The sequence below is a fragment of the Macrotis lagotis genome, chromosome 4, assembly GCF_037893015.1.
Source record: "Macrotis lagotis isolate mMagLag1 chromosome 4, bilby.v1.9.chrom.fasta, whole genome shotgun sequence".
Taxonomy (NCBI): domain Eukaryota; kingdom Metazoa; phylum Chordata; class Mammalia; order Peramelemorphia; family Peramelidae; genus Macrotis; species Macrotis lagotis.
Window position 1 is genome coordinate 8,893,043 of NC_133661.1, and position 16,375 is coordinate 8,909,417.

General features: G+C 47.2%; 1 protein-coding gene across 4 annotated transcripts in view; it reads left to right on the forward strand.

Annotated features, from left to right (window-relative positions):
* Nucleotides 1-16,375, forward strand: part of C4H10orf90 (chromosome 4 C10orf90 homolog) — a 144,253-nt gene that overhangs the window by 91,908 nt on the left and 35,970 nt on the right. For all 4 annotated transcript variants that reach the window (XM_074232178.1, XM_074232181.1, XM_074232179.1 and 1 more), the window contains exons 4-5: nt 7,299-7,504; nt 8,563-8,743. In XM_074232178.1, coding sequence (XP_074088279.1) covers nt 7,299-7,504; nt 8,563-8,743 — 387 coding nt within the window. The remainder of the gene's footprint in view (nt 1-7,298; nt 7,505-8,562; nt 8,744-16,375) is intronic.

The window sequence follows — 16,375 nt, forward strand, 5'->3', positions numbered from 1 at the left end:
GCATCAGGGAGTGAGCTGAAAAGCCATGGGGCCATGCTGCCAGATAGGCTGGCTCATGATTGGACCAGTTGGAAAGTAGAGGAATTGGCCAGCCAGGTGTGCTCTGTGGCTTCCTCCCTCCCAGCACACGTGCAGAGCCCCTGCAAAAGACACATTTGTGGGTCTTTGGAGGGAAAGTGTCCAGGCTGAGCAGGGCAGGCTCTTGCACTGATGATCACAGACTCTAACTCCCAACCAATTTTTTTAAACTTTCATTTCCTACCAATATCTCTTCTCAAAAAGGAAGAAATTTAATTAGAAATGCTAAATAGACTCCCCAAACCTAATCACATTTCAGAACTTTAAGGAAATTTTGATCACCATATGGTAGAGATGGCAATCCCTTCCCACAGTCCCATCTTATTTACCCTTGTCCAAGTCCTTCCGTGAATCACCTCTCCCATCTGCCCAACATCCCCCTCTTCTCGTTCTCTTGGCGTCTCAGTTGCTGAACTATCCATCCTTCTATCCTTTCTCACCCAGGTGAAACAGTCAACCTCCCTTCCCCTTTCTGGTTGGACCTTTCCTTTACGATCTATTTTATGTTAACTCTTTGGTCATAATTATAATCAAATTACATTCTTCATGGTCCAAGTCCTTCACTGCATCTTTCCCATTGATATAGGAACATCCCTCTTCTCTCAGTGTGGAAGCTGCCCCATTAGCACTCCCTCCTCTGGGGCTCCCTTACAGAGGAGCCACCACTATGTTAGAGTTGTCCTTCTAGTCTGGGGTTCTTCACCTAGAGACTCCAAACTTCTTTTAAAAAAGCAACTTGGTAATTATATTTCCATATAATAGGTTTCCTTTATAATATTACAAAATTTATATTATGAATTTTAAAGCCTTGAATGTCACCAAACTCTCAGGTCTATGACCCCCAAAAGGTTCCAGCCCCCAAATTAACTATAGTCTTCAATAGTATAGAACCCCCTTGCTCTGTTTGACCCAGAAGTCAGAACCAGAAGCACTGATAGAAGTGGCAAAGAGAAACTGAGGCTTAATGTCTGTGAAAAATTGTCTCCTCTTACCTTACTTGGAAAGTGTTCAGTCATGGGCTGGATGAGGTGTATGGGAAAGGAGATATAAGTGAGGTATAAGTAACCTCTGAGGTTTCTTCCAAATCCCAAATTCTGTGATAGGACAAAAGCATCAGTCATATTCCTGTCTTTTTCTGTGAGGCAGTGAAACCTTCAGGGGCTATTGAGAAACACATGTCTCTTGGCTTCCATGTTGAATTGCCCCCTGGAGGAATGTGGTTTTAGACTTCTCATGTCTGCTTTTCATAGTTTTTTTTCTATTTTTCCTCTTGTAGACACCAAATCCCAGAATCATCCAGAGTTTAGAAAGGGGTTGAAGAATCTTTAGTCTCATTCTTAAAGGAAAGACATCTGTATATTCCAAGAAGTAGTCATCCAGCTTTCACCTGAAGACCCCTGAGGAGGAGGGACCTCCCACCCATTGAAGGAGCTCTTCTGGGCAGCCAACAGTTTTATTCTGGACATCCAAATTAGCCTGACCTCTTTGTCATCTTCAGCCATTGTTCCTTGTTCTGCCCTCTGGGGAATAAGTCAGGACCCCCTCCTCACAAAAGTCTTCAAAAGATCTGAAGCTGCTTCTTTTATTTTTATTTAAGGGCATGGGGTCACATAGCTAGAAAATTATTAAGTGTCTGAGCTCGGATTTGAACTCAAGTCCTCCTGACTCCAGGGCTGGTGCTCTGGCCACTGCTCCACCTAGCCGCCCCCTGAAGCTAGTTCTTGCTCCTCCTGACTGTCCTGCCCAGGCATCTCTTTTCTAGCCTCCTTTGTAGCCACTTGTGCTAGTTTTCAGTGGGTAACTCCTGCCCATCTCTACCCTTGAGCTGATTCTGCTCCCCCATGGCCTTGAACAACAGGGATCCAATGCTGTTTGAATTGTAAGTGAACCTTTCTTGGAACTTAAGGTCCATCCTGGACTCTTCTCACTCCACTCGCACTTGGAGATCTCATGAATTCCCTTTCATGGACTTCTTCCCTACTATCAGGCTGAATTATGGGGATAGGAAGGAGGTGGGGCAGATTAGGAAGACTTCTCTCTCCAGGAGTTTCAAGTGTGTTTTGTTTGGCTTTTAAGATTTAAAAAAATATTCATATCCTCCCTCTTCCTGACATTTGTCCCTTTAAAATAAGAGAGAGAAAAAAAACATTTCAGCAAAACTAACCAATATATCACACCACAGCAACTGAGTCTGCCAGTATGTATACAAGTGATTCACATCCATAGTTCTCCCCTCCACGGTTCTCCCCCTCCACAATGAAGAGAGGCAGCGGGTCCCTCTTTGTCTGAGACCTATCTCTATTGTTGTAACTACACCATATTCAGCTCCATGGTTTGGGGTTTTATTGTCATTATTTTTGTTCTTTTCATCAAGCAGTTTACATTTTTAATATAAAAGTTGGGACTTGAGAAGCTTAACTCTTACGGACAATCCAAACTCAATATCTACAGCAGCCCATGTTCTAAGGGTTTTGAGAGTTGGGATGTAAACATATTGTGTTAGAAAGTTCACATTAAAAAGAAAAGACCTGAAAGACCCTGATGACCCATTGTCTCTGATGTATAGTATACCTAAAGTCCAATGGGATAGTGTTTTGGGAACTTTTCATGTTCATATTAGTCAAAAAAATGAATTTTACTAACTATTCTTTCCAAGGATTTGACAAGTTTTGGACCCCCTCTGCCAGAGAGGCATAACCTCTCTGTGCCTCAGTTTCCCCTTCTGTAAAAAGAAGGAATGGAATCTTTCCAAAGTCTTTCTCAACTACTGCTGGGAGCCTATAAGATGCAGAGCCCATGAGAGCAAGGCAGAACCTGTGTTTTCCTTGATATAGGAAACTCCCAGGTGAGGGAACAGCCTCTACCAAGGCAGATTGGCATCTTTTCTAAAATTGCCAGGGCACTCATTGAGAGGTAAAGTGACTTGCACCTGCCTGGTATATGTTGGAGGCAGGGGTGGTATAGAGTGGGGAAGCTAGCCCATGCCTTCCTGACTCCACAGCTGGTTCTCCGAGCATTAATCTGTGCCAAAGAATTGTCTGTCTATAGTGCCTTGAAATAGAGGGCTGGCCAGGAAGTGAAGAAGATCTGGGTTCAAGTCCTGTCATTAATTTGTAACTGTGAGAGGAGCAGAAGGAGTCGACTCAAGGAGAAAAGTTCTCAGGACCATTCCACTGCCCAGGGAACAGACAGACGGGCACAGCCCAGGAGGAGCCAGGTCATGTGAATCCAGTGGTGTCCTATATGGAAGAGCTGCAGATGTTGAAAGGAGATAATAATAGAAAAGCAGCTTAGGAAAGTGGTTAAGCAACTGACCTCAGCATGAGGAAGGTCTGGGTTTGAATCCTGCCTCCAACACATACTATCTGAGTGACCCTGGGTAAGTTTCTGACCTTCTCAGAATCCCAGACAAATCTCTATGGTCGAGTTGCAGAAAGGGGGCTCATTTGCATTGATGGAGAAAATGTCCTTACCTGGGAATACCTTATACTGATAAAATGATGGGTCTGGGCCAAATACAAGAACAACCCTGGCTGGCATTTCTCTAGAACATTTGATTGTGGGATTCCCAGGTTTTCAGACTTTTAAATGCCTACCTTGTCAGTTGGGCATGAGCCTCACCCCTGTCCTTGGGGGGGGGGGTGCACACTGAAAGTATGAGGATCAAAGAATCATGGATTTGGAGACTGTCTGAAGATTGTGTCCCTTTGGGGGGGAATCGCCCCCACCCTCCTAAGTCTCTGCTTTCTCATCCTATGAGATGGAACCATAGAACTGGCTCTTGGCCACTGAGTTCAGGAGAGGTGACTGGTCTGAGCTCCCATAGGTCCAAATATGTCACTGGACTTACAGAGATATAGAAATACCTATATAGAATTATATATAAATATCCCTGTTTTATAAATGAGGAAACTGAAAAAGGCTAATGGATTTCCTGTGATTTTTCATAGTAACGTTGAGGGCTGGGGACAGGTTTCACCCCCAGGTATTTCCTGGTTCTTTAGAGCTCTTTGGAAAACACCCACTCTCTCTGATGTAGTCCAATGGGATAGTGTTTTGTCAATTTTCATGTTCATAATAGTCAAAAAAACAAATTTTGCTAACTATTCTTCCCAAGCATTTGACAAGATTGGACCCCATCTGCCAGGAAGTTGTGTATCCTTCCCCAGCTATAAAGACAATGGTGGAGAAAACAACCCCCCCCAATTCCAACACACTCCATCTCCCCCACCCCGAGTTTGTGTTTAAGCTCTGAGGTTCACCCTGTGTCTTGGGAGTCGGAATAATAGGAAAACTGAAGGCTTCACCTCCATCACCTCATTGGAGTGTTGTTCCCCTCCCTTCTGCCCTTACAGAACTTCAGAGACAGGCCCTGTAGCTGTGTAGACAATGGAAGGGGGAAATGGGTTGGGGGTCACAGAGCTGCCTACTGATTGCCAGGTACCTTAGAGTCGCAGCAGAGGTCCCTGGTGCCCACCTCTGAGGCATCTGTGGAGAGTCATTAGAATTCAACGTACAAGACAAGGGGATCTCCATCTGGTTTGGGGTTTTTAGCATTATTTATTTTATTTTTGGTAGGAAAAAAAAAAGCATTTTTCTGGAAGTACCATGATACCAGAAGGAGAGGAGTGTGTGGCTTTGTCTGCATCCCCAGTGGGACTGTCACCCACAAACAAGTTTGTTCCCGATGTTCTTGGCTCTCCAAATGATGATTATCAGTCTAGCAAGTCTTTGGAATCTCCAGAGAGCCAACCACAGCCCCTTCTGAAATCCCAAGCCCCCTTACCTGATTATCTCTGCCCCCTAAAAGCTTTGCCTCCCTCTGCACAGGAAAAGATTGAGGCACCAATAAAAAGTCATTTTCCTCAAGGTAAGCAGCCAAGAAGGTAGGCAGTAGACTTTTCCTGTCCATAACATAGCTATTAAGAGGTAAACGAGAGGGGGAGATGCTCAGTCTAGCTTGGGTATCACTGGGACAACCTGGCGAAGGACTCAGCTTGAGCCACAGCCCCCTGTGCAGGTAACCCAGGTGGAATCCAAGGCCTCTCCATGAGGCTTAGGAAGCAGATGGCACCCACCTGCTCTCAAAGGTCTGGGGACTAGGGGCACTGGAGCCAGCTGCAGGTGATGGGAGCTACCCCAGAGGCAACCCAAGAATGGCCAGGATCTCTACAGAATGGAAGAAAAGCCATCTCAGAGGGGAAGGACTACAGCAAAGGGGACAGGGAAGGGCCAAGAAGCTTCATGGAGCTCAAAATAGAGCATTTAAACTATAGATTAACTTTCTCTCTCTCTCTCTCTCTCTCTCTCTCTCTCTCTCTCTCTCTCTCTCTCTCGGTCTCTGTCGGTCTTTCTCTTTCCCTCTGTCTCTTTCTCCTCTCTCTTTCTCTGTCTTTGTCTCTTTCTCTCTCTCCTCTCTCTTCCCCTCTCTCCTTGTGACTCCTCCCTTTCACTTGCTCTTTCCCTTTCCCTCTCCCTTTTACTCCCCTTCCCTGTCTCTCTCTCCCTTACTCTCTTCCTCTTTTGCTCTCTTTATCTCCCTTCCCCCCTCACTTCCTTCTCTTCCTCTCCCTTTTGCTCTCATTCTCCCTTTCTTCTCCAATTTCTTTCATTCTCTCTTCCCTCTCTCCTTCACCCATTTTCTCCCTATCCCTCTCCATCTTCTTCGTTTCCTTTCTCCTTCCTCCACTCCCCCTCATTCTTTCCTTCTATCTCTATCCCTTTTTCTCTCTCATTCTCTCCCTACCCCTATGCCTCTTTGTGGTATACAGGTGACTCTGGAGCTTCAAAGGCCATTCTAGCAGCTCAAGTAGGTCCTAGAGGAGTGGAAAGACTTCTGGTTTAGTCCCAGAGATGGGGTGGACCCAGCTGAGCTCTGAGAAGCTCTCCAAAGATGGTCCCTTGAGGTTTTTGGCCACAGTTAGTCTCAAAGCCCATCACCCAACTTATGTGAGGGGCCGCAAATGTCTTAGTACAAAGGCCATAGATGAGAGCCTGTGGCAAGGGGCAAGGGTTCTGAGTGGGTGCTGAGTAGAAACTGGAGCTTTCTTCCTTGCTTCTGGAATCCCATTTTTTGATGCGGGGATCATGGCTGCCCTTTGGAAGGAAAGTGGAGAAGCTATGGCAGGCAATTAAGATGGTGGGAGGTTGTTTGTTCATGCCCCATTCCACTGGCTCATGAGCAAAACTTTTCTGAGCTTTTCCCTGCTCTAAACCCAAGGCTGCCTTCAAGTCTGCAGGTTTTCCCTGCACAAATCAATCAATCAATCAATCAATTAACATTTATTAAGCTCCTACTGTGTATCCGGTGTTTTGTTAAGGATTGGAGATTCAACAGGAGGCAAGATTGGACTAGATGGTTCCCATCTAGCCCTTCCCTGTCCCTTTCCTCTCCAAGGGAAGTTGCTCCATCATGGCCTCTCATCAGGTCTGTAGTCTGGGGCAGGTGTGGGCAGGTCAGGACCTGTCCTGTCAGTCAGAGCTGCCTGGCTACTAAGAGATTAAGTGACTTGCCAGCTTGTGTCCATTAGCAGGATCTGAACCCATCTCTTCCTGACTCCAAGTCCGGTTCTCTTCTCCACCATGTCCCTCTTATTGGGCACCCTTTACATAGTTATTGGTGAGTGATACCCTCCTCCTCCCCCTGGGGACAGAGACCGGGCTCAAGCCCAATCCCAGTGCCTCACTTGTAGGGATGCCCTGATTTCTTGGACATTTTCCTATCGTGATGCCAGTCTAGATCTCAGAAAGGTCATTAACAATACTGCAGAAGAAAACCTTCCAATGAACATGTAAAGTCGGGGATGATTTGGGACAAGTCAAGGAGAAGGAAGAATAATCCAATTCCCCTTGCTGTCTTCTGCCATTAGAGCAGCAAACAGAAGAGAGATTAATACGCTGTCCCCCGCACTGAACTGGAATAATTAGGAAGGATGCTTTGAGAATGGAGCACAGAATAGAATGATGCATTTTTCGGAGAGACTGAAGAGGCAGAAATTGAGGGAGATACCAGAAAAGTCTCATTAGTAGACCCCAGAATCTAGCTTAACGTGAGTGGTGATTCCTGGGACCCAGGGCAGTGGAGAAGGGCAGTGATTAGGCAGGAGCCTTCTGCTTGGCAAGACCACTAAGGATCTGCCAGCTTTCGGTGTCTAATATGCTCAGGCCTGGGGCAGCCCCACCCAGGGGGCCCTAAATGGATTTGTGCCTTTCTCTTGTAGGGGATTATAGATGCTGTGACCTGGTTGTGAAACTCAAGGCCTGCCGGAGTCCCAGCGAAGAAGGAGGGATGGCCCCGGCATCCCCAGCAGCCCCAGAGGCCCCCTCAGAGCCCATGAGCCCGGAGAAGGCAGAGCTACCCCCGGAACAGGAGGCGCACCTGGAACCCGAGATCAGTGTCTTTCCTGCCCACTCCCTGACTCTAAGGGTAAAAGCCACCATGCCTCTTTCTGGGGGAAGAGAAATGTTTCCCAGGAAGTCACTGGGAAGCACATCTGATGGTTCTTTCCCAGGCTCCTCTCCTTGGTCTTCCTTGGATGTGCTCATCCCATGACATAGTGGGGAGGGGAAGCCTTAGAGGGGACTTCTGCCATTCCATTCATTTTTCCTGGTAGACTATTAGACAGGGTCACACCCAGGATGACCACCAAGAGGGTCCTTGCATTGGGAGAAAGAGACCCTGCCCACTCTGACCATTTTCTGGTCATCTTGGGCAAATCTGTCCCAATGAAGGCATCATATCTAATGATCATTACGGTTTCCTGTTTGATCTTGTGCCCTCTGGTACTAATGATGGAGTTGACAATGGGCAATGGGTTCATTCCAACCCCTTCCCCCAATTTTATTTCAAAGATAAGGAAACAGACCCAAAGAGGGCTAATGACTCCTTCTGAATCACCAAGCAGTAAATGGAAGAGCTGGGATCTGAACCCAGATTTTCTCTGGCTCCAAGTACAGCCCTCCACAACCAGTATAGCCTCTTATCTGTTGGAGAAGTATTTGGGTTTCCCCCTTGAAAAGATGAGCTCATTCCCTCACGTGTGGACACAATGCTATGTCTCGCACGTGCTCCAGTTTCTTCTTTTCCCAATAATCGGCATGTTTTCTTAGGCCTCTTCCACCCACTCCAGCCCAGGAGGACTCCAGATACCTCCCTTCTTTCTCCACCCTTCCCTCATTGTCATAAACATCAAGGACCACCCAGGCTTCATCCATTGTGGATGATAAATGTGTTTGAAATTAATGGGGTGGCAATTGGTACTCTCTCTCTCCCTGCTGGGCCAGATGCAAGCCCCCTTCGGCCCCCACAGCCACCACGAAGGCTCTGCTGGCTGCCCCCAATGGCCGTGGCCTAGTGGTGAGGCTGGGGCGTACTGTTCAGCCCTTGAACCATGCCCTCTCCAGACTTCCCCTTAGCACAGGTGGCTGGCCAGCCTGTCTCTCCGGGCCTTTTCCCATATAAAACCTCCTCTCTGTTGCCCCCAGGAAGCTCTTGAGGTCCACAAACCTCAGTTTATCTCTCGCTCACAAGAACGGCTGAGAAAGCTCGAAAGTATGGCCCAACAGAGGAAAGCCCAACAAGGTGAAAGCCCCAGGAGGAAGCCAAGCCCGCTGCCCCTGCGGACAACAAAGAAGAAGCAGTACACCATCCCTCATCCTCTCAGTGGTGAGTCCTCCCCGCTGGCTAGGGGTCCTGCCCAACACCCATTTCCAGAAACCCGAGATAACAGGTTGGGGAGACGCCCCTCCTGAAGCAGGGCCAGATCCGGACCAGACACTTCTGGGGAGAGAAAAGCAGGACTGTATTCTCACCTTTGGGGTTGCCAAGCCATGTATGGACCTGGGCCACCCAGAGGGGATACTTCCTGGAGACCCCACCCTCCCCGGCCAGAGCATCCCAGCAGCAAAGCCTCCCTGTCATTGCTCCATGGGCTGCTCCTAGAGCCGGGGAGCTTTTCTCTTCCTTATGAAATATGTCCCTCTGGGAAGCAGAGGGAAGCAGACATGTCCTTGAGCTGTCACTGGCACAGGTCACCAAGTCTGGGGCAGCCACCAAGGGGCCTTCTTCCTTGGAGCCACCACCATTTCTTGGGGGCCTCTTGAGTCTTATCCACAAGGCAACCACCTATGGGCTGGCACCCTCTGATCACTGTGGTGTCCTCTGGGCCAGCACCCTCTGTTCACTGTGGTGCCCCTTTGGGCTGGCATCCTCTGATCACTGTGGTGCCCCTCTGGACTGGAACACTGATCACTATGGTGCCCCTCTCCAAGGCCTACTCTCCTTCCTCATTGCAATCCTTGACAGTCAGGCCACCCTTTCCCTGCTCCACCAATGCCTATCCTTCTGCCTCTGCCCCTTGCCCTCAAACACAAATGGGATTTACCCTATGTGAGGAGTTGCCGTTCTGTTGTTGTCTGTCACCAGGACTGTTGGCTAAGCCTCTCCATCCTGAGAGAAGGCAGCAGGGCTTCCATGGCCTGGCCTGACCATCTCCTCCTCTTAGCTGTGAAACATCGGGCAGGAGCTCTGGGAGGGCCTTGGACCAGTTGTGGGGTAACCAGGGAGAAGAAAGTGGTGGGGGTAGATATCAACCAACATTGTAGACCCAACTTGTCTACAATGGCGTGGTTCTTTGGATATGGCCTTTCCTTCAGTTGTTCTGGGCCTTGGAAATATGGACAGATTGCGCTGATAACTGACAATAAAATTGTCAATGGTCCAACCCCAACCTGGTTGGGGATTCCTGGATGAGGCCACTGGGGCAAGGCTTTGTGCTACTGAGCGTCTTTATGTTAACAATAAATAATGTTGGATAAAACATACTGGATGAAAGCAGGTTCACGCACTGGTCCAGTTTTCAGGGAAGGAGACAAGCTGGGAGTAATAGCAAACATACCAGATGCCAGGCTCCCACCCCCGGCAGATCTTGGCACCCTTGAGATTGGGCTGAAATTCAGGAGGTCCAAAATTCCCTTCCAAAGTCCAGGCTAGATGAGGCCCAGATGAACTGGTCTCAGAACTGGAGTGACCATACACATCAAAATGGGCCCAGGCGCTCCCTCAGGGCAGGGATCAGCTTTTGTATGAGCTTGGTAACCAGTGAGTACTTAATTGATGTTTTTCCTATAAGGCTGTGACAAGCACATGAACTGGATTGGAGTGAGGGGGACTGTGCTATGCCCCTAGCCTCACTTTCTCCTCCAGAACCAGCTGGGTCCAGTGACCAGATAGGAATCAGTATGACTGGAGATGGCCCTGGATGCAAGGCAACTAGGGTGAAGTGACTTGTCCAAGGTCACACTGCTAGTAAATGCAAGTGATTGAGACTAGATTCCAACTTCCATTCTCCTTAGCCAGTGTTCTATTCACTGCACTGGCCCTGGAGTCAGGAGGACCTGACTTCAAATCCAGTCTCAGACACTTGAAAATTCCTATCTATGTGACCTTGGGCAAGTCACTTAACACCATTGCTCCACCAGAAAACAAAAAACAAAATCAAAAAAGCTAAATAAAAAGATCTAAATAAAGGTCCTCAACCATGTACGTACCCATGTTTGTTGACGGATTGGCTTGTCTGAATGAGACTACATCTATGTTATGATGGTATGGTTTCTAGGCATAGGGCTGGACTGTTCAATTCTTAGACCCAAGGGCAAGAAGGACCTGGATCAGCTGGAGATTAGCCAGAGAAGGACATCTAAGAAGTTCATGAGCCTTGAGGGCATTCCGTACGAGGGCCAGTGGGAGGAGCTGGGCACACTCGGAGCTGCCGCCTCGTCATGGCCCAGTGGAGGAGAAAGAAGAAGGTACAAGAGGTAGATCTGGGCTTGAGACAGAGGGAGACTTCCTGATGCCCAGTGGAAGGGGCTCGTTCCCCCCCTCCAGGGAGGTGCCCAGGCCAGAAGCCCACTCCTGAAATCTCCAGGGAGCGCTCCTGGCTTGCACTCAAGGGTCATCAGGCTCCAGTCCAGGCCTGGGAGCCCAGCAGAAGGCTTGTGATCCCCTTCTTGCACATGAGGAAGTTGAGGTTCAGGAGCCTTAGCCAGGCAGGATTCAGATCTGGGCACTCTGGCACAAGATCCCAGGCTGTTTCTCCGCCCTCTCTGAGCTCTGGGCACTTTACAGACCCCTCAGAATGCTCAGATAGCTCTGATGGGAATCCACCAGATTTAAGCCTGGACACTTTGGCATCCCATGCTTGGACCTCAAGCCCACCACCTTCTAGGAGATTGCTGTGACCCTTCAGGGTGCAACCTGAGATGTGTGTGTGTGATAGTGAGAATCCAGGGAGAGCAAAGAGACCTGAGACACAACCCAGAAAATATTCTTGGGATTCTCGAAGTGGTTAACAGGAGCAGGAAGCTGTTAAAAAAGGCCACTCAGGGAGCCTGACCTATGGGCTGTGTATCACCAAGAGCCCACCTTGGAAAATGAGCATCTTACCAGTCAAGAACAAAGAGCTCTTCCCTGGAATCCCCAGGCCTTCATATAATACAGTATACAATAGGTGCCTAATAAATGCCCTTCGATGGGTGGATTAAGCACATGAAGAGCTCTCTAGAAATGCAGATAAAATTGGACAGTCATGGGAATTAAGGCAGAGCCACAAGGCTTGCCTCCTTTCTAGCTATCACTTCTCTCATCGTTCTTTCCTTGGAAATTTAGAGATTTATTAATGCATTTTTACTAAATCTTTCACTAGATTTCATTGGTCTAGGTCACTCCCAGTGAGAAGACTCCCTCTATCACTGAAGTTCAGCAAATCTTTTTGAAATGAGGAAGTTGTCCAGGGCAGAGAGAGGTTGGCTGACCTATGGCATCAGGGTCTCATAGGCAGGAGAGGCAGGGGCAGAACCTGAACCCAGGCTCTGTCTTCCTCCAAGAACAGCCCAAGCTTCTAGACACTCAAGATACATTTGGTTTGGGTTCCAGAATACAATCGTCCTCTCTCCTTCCCCAGCCAAAGCTCATCCTTGTTTACAGGGAATACACCTGTTGTGTATTTTGCTTCAGAGTCCCCCACCTCTTTCCAGGAGGGAAGAGTTAGCCTTTATTTTTTTTAATTTAAGGTCATGGGGTTAAGTGACTTGCCAATGTCACACAGCTGCATTCCAGTTCAACCAGTCTACTGGTTCCTGCCTCCCCCTACAGGAAGTCCCACTTTCCAGGACTTTCCCTCCTTAACCTCAACTTTTAGAATTCTTTGTTCCTGTCAAGGTTCAGACCACATGCCACCTCGTATACAAGGCTTTTATTAATCCCACCTCAGTCCAGTTCCTAGGATCATAGTTATAGAGATGGAAGGTACCTGAGAGGTCATAGAGCCCGACTCATTTTACAGATGAAGAAACTGAGGCTGAAAGAGATGAATTAACTAGAAGCAGCTAAATGATACCTTAGTACACAGAGGGCTGGCATGGAGTCAGGAAGGCCTGGGTTCAAATCCAGCCTCAGACACTATTAGCTGTGTGACCCTGGGCAAGTCACTCAGTCTCTGTCTGCCTTAGTTCCCTCACCTGTAAAATGGAAATGGTCATGGCAGTGAGTTGTTGTGAGGATCCAATGAGATAGCATTTAAGTCCCTAACACTAAATGACCCTGACAGGGGCCATTTATATACTTATTCCCTGCCCCCACCCCATGACAGTAGACCCTTAAAACATGCTTGTTGATATGAAGTGACTTGGAGTCGGGAAGACTTGATTTTGAATCTTGCCTTGGATACTGGCTGCATGACTCTGGGAGAATCCCTCCTTCTCTCTGAGCTCTATTGTCATCTGTAAAATGGGCATAACCATTGCTCCCATCTCATAGAATTGATGAGAATCAAATGGGATAATATCCTTTGCAAACCTGACCGTGCCGAATAATCGTCCGTTATTCTTATCATCATCATCATTATAATGATTGCCGCTGTTAAAGGAGATCGTCAAGGGCCCGGTGAATGTCCAGTGCAGTCAAAAAACAGTAGCAACTGGCTCCATCAGACCTGTCCTGTTCTGCTTCTGACCGTCCCTTTGAATGTCTCTCTCCTGGAGGAGAGTTGGTTGACTTTCCCTTCCTGTCTCTTTTTGGAGATCAGCTAAACAAGGAAACATCCGAATCTTTAGCCTTGGATGAGTAGAAGACGGAAGGTCACATTAAATGAACAGACAAGAAAGATTTTTGTCTTCCACGTGTCTTCCAGACACAGGAGAGCAGCCAAATTCCATGTTTTCTTTACATGCATACTTCATTAGTAGCCTGAATGTTCAAGCGACCCCTGGCCATGGTGTCAAGGAGGCTTTTGGGTTGTTATCTGTTTCTTTAAAAAAAGGAAAATATTCTTGAAAGAGGGTACTAGCTTGTCATGGCCATGGCAGAGCCCCCAGAGCTGGGCTGGGGTACACAGGGAGAGTGTGGCAGGCAGGGAACACCAACTGGAGTCCTTGGGGTGGTTGCTAGTGTGGAAGTTAGGAGTATTTGAATCCATTTTGAATTCATCTGACTCCAAACCCAAGGATCTCTCCACTATGCCTAACGTCCCATTGGCTGATGAGGGGGAGAAGCATCAATTCTAGTCTCACAGTTGACATGGACACAAGGGGGATTCATGAATCCTTGCCCAGTTGCCATCTTTGAATTGGGATCGCTTCCATTTAAACTGTCTGGAAGATTCTGGAGATCACCTGACAGGAGAAGATCCCAGATGCTGAGGGCCTTTCTCATCTTTGAATCCAGCCACTGAAATCTCTCTGAGCCTCAGTTTTCTCCTTGGACAACTGAAGGGTTTAGTTTAAATAGCCTGTGGTCCTAGGGGCAGAAGGAAATGAGAACAAACTATGGGATGGTTCTATCAAGACAAGACCAAGTTGCCAATGATTTTTTTCCTACCTGGCATGCCGAGGAAGGGAAGCAAAACGCATAGCTACTGAGGGCTCTGTACTAAGCTATCGGAAAGATCAATGGTGCAAAGACAAGCAAAGAGAAAAACGTCAGCTGCCCTCGGGGAGATGACATTCTAACGAGCAATGACAACAGCACCCTTACAATGACAACAACAATAATCATTACTATTGTGATTCCCATTTTACAGAAGAGGAAACTGAGTCAGGCAGAGGTGAAGCATATGTTTGAATAAATGTTTGAGGCCAGATTGCAACTCCAATCTTCCTTACCCAGTGTTCTTTTGCCATAATCATTCCAGGATACAATGGCATGAATGAGATGATCATTTCTATGTCCAGTGGTAAATTAGGGGAAGGACCTGTGGAGTAGGGGGTCAAAGGACCTGAGCTTAAACCCAGATTATGTCATTTAAGGTTGGAAGCCGCTTTAGAGTGTATCCCATCCAAGAAAGAGAACTGAGCCCTTGTCCAGGGGCTTTCAGGTAGTAGTGGAATCAGAATTTGAACTCAGGTCTTAGTAAATGGTCATTCCTCTGTCCCATGTTATACCTCCATGGGTGTGTGATTTGGCCACTGGGCACCTTGAGTCCAATTGATTCATGAGCCATATTATATAAAAAAAGGTTCATCTGTTGAATTACCAACTACATGGACTTCAGGAAGTGTGAAGCCTTTCCAGGCCTCAGTTCTCTCAGTTGAAATGGGGACACTGGGCAAACTTGAATGCTAAGGTCCCTTCAGTTCTAAATTATGGAATGACTGACTTTCAGAACAAAGCAAATGGGCTTTTTAACCAACCTCTCTCCCCCTGAAGCAATGCCCTTTAACCAAAGCATACTTCAAAGTCATTGCATGTCTCCAAAAAATAAAAACGTCATGAAGGCTTTTATTATAACCCTAGTAATCATCAATAAAAGTAAATATTTACATAAACATGATAAAAATTAAGTCATACATAAAATCATAAGCTACAAGTTATTCATATGTTTTAATCTTGTCTTTATATTAAGCAAAAGCATCTCGTTGGATGCCATTTCCTTTTCCCATCTCATTTTTGGTATCTATTTTTTCTATTCCAATCATTTATTAAATACATACTGAGTTCTGACTTCTGGCAGCCCAAAGATCAAATGAGAAACAGTCCTTGCTGTCAAGAAACTCATATGTATGTTGGGGTGAATGTAACAGGTGAACAGATAGATGTGTCCATGATCACTGGAGACAGAGAGAATGCTAACATTTGGGAGTTAGAGGGAATGCTTGGGGCAGCTAGGTGGTACAGACCTGGAGACAAGAAGACCTGAGTTTAAATCTAGCCTCAGATGCTTACTCACTTGTGACTCTGGGAAAGCCATTTAACTCTGCTTGCCTCAGTTTATTCATTTGTAAAATGAAATGGAAAACCAGTCTGGTATCTCTGACAAAAAAAAAAAACCAACAATCCATATGGGGTCATGAAGAGTTGGACTCAACTGAACTGACTGAACAAAAACCAAGGGGAAAGCTTTTGATAGGGGCTGACACTGGAGTTGTGGGCTCTGTTGGAGTTCCCCTGAGTTCTCAAAGGTGATGATTCCTCAGCTAGGAATTTTATGGTTCCTGACCAAGGATCCCCTGTAAAGGGAGAGGCTCATCATGGAGCTTTCTTCCCTAGACTTCAATGCAGTTCCACAGGTTCATATTAAGAACCTGTTCTCTGCCAAGCACAATGAAATCTTTCTGTATCTCTTCTTCTCCTCCCCTGTTAATGGATTGACCACCAAACTGAAGGTCTACAAGTCCATTGTGCTGACCTCATTGCTATACCCTGTGAAACCTGGACAGTCTACCAGCACCATGTCAGGAATTGGAATCACTTCCATTTAAATTGTCTGGAAGACTCTGAAGATCCCCTGACAGGAGAAGGTCCCAGACACTGAGGGCCATTGACCACCAAACTGAAGGTCTACAAGTCCATTGTGCTGACCTCATTGCTATACCCTGTGAAACCTGGACAGTCTACCAGCGCCATGTCAGGAATTGGAATCACTTCCATTTAAATTGTCTGGAAGACTCTGAAGACCCCCTGACAGGAGAAGGTCCCAGACACTGAGGGCCTTTCTCGGCTAAATGGCCAGGCATTCCACTATTACTACAGAGAGGACAACTATGATGGGCTGGACACATTGTTAGAATGCCAGGTGTACGCTTGCCCCCAAAAAACTTATTTTATATAGAACTCCAACAGGGCAAGCATTCACAAGGGGGTCAGAAGAAGAAATACCACGACACCCTGAAGGTCACATTGAAGAAGTTTAGAACTGACTGTTCAGCTTGGGGGACCCTGGGCCAAGCCCACCCAGCATGGCATGCCCTCATCAGCGACAGGGTTGCACTTTATGAGGAAGGCAGAACTGAAGCAGCTCAAAGA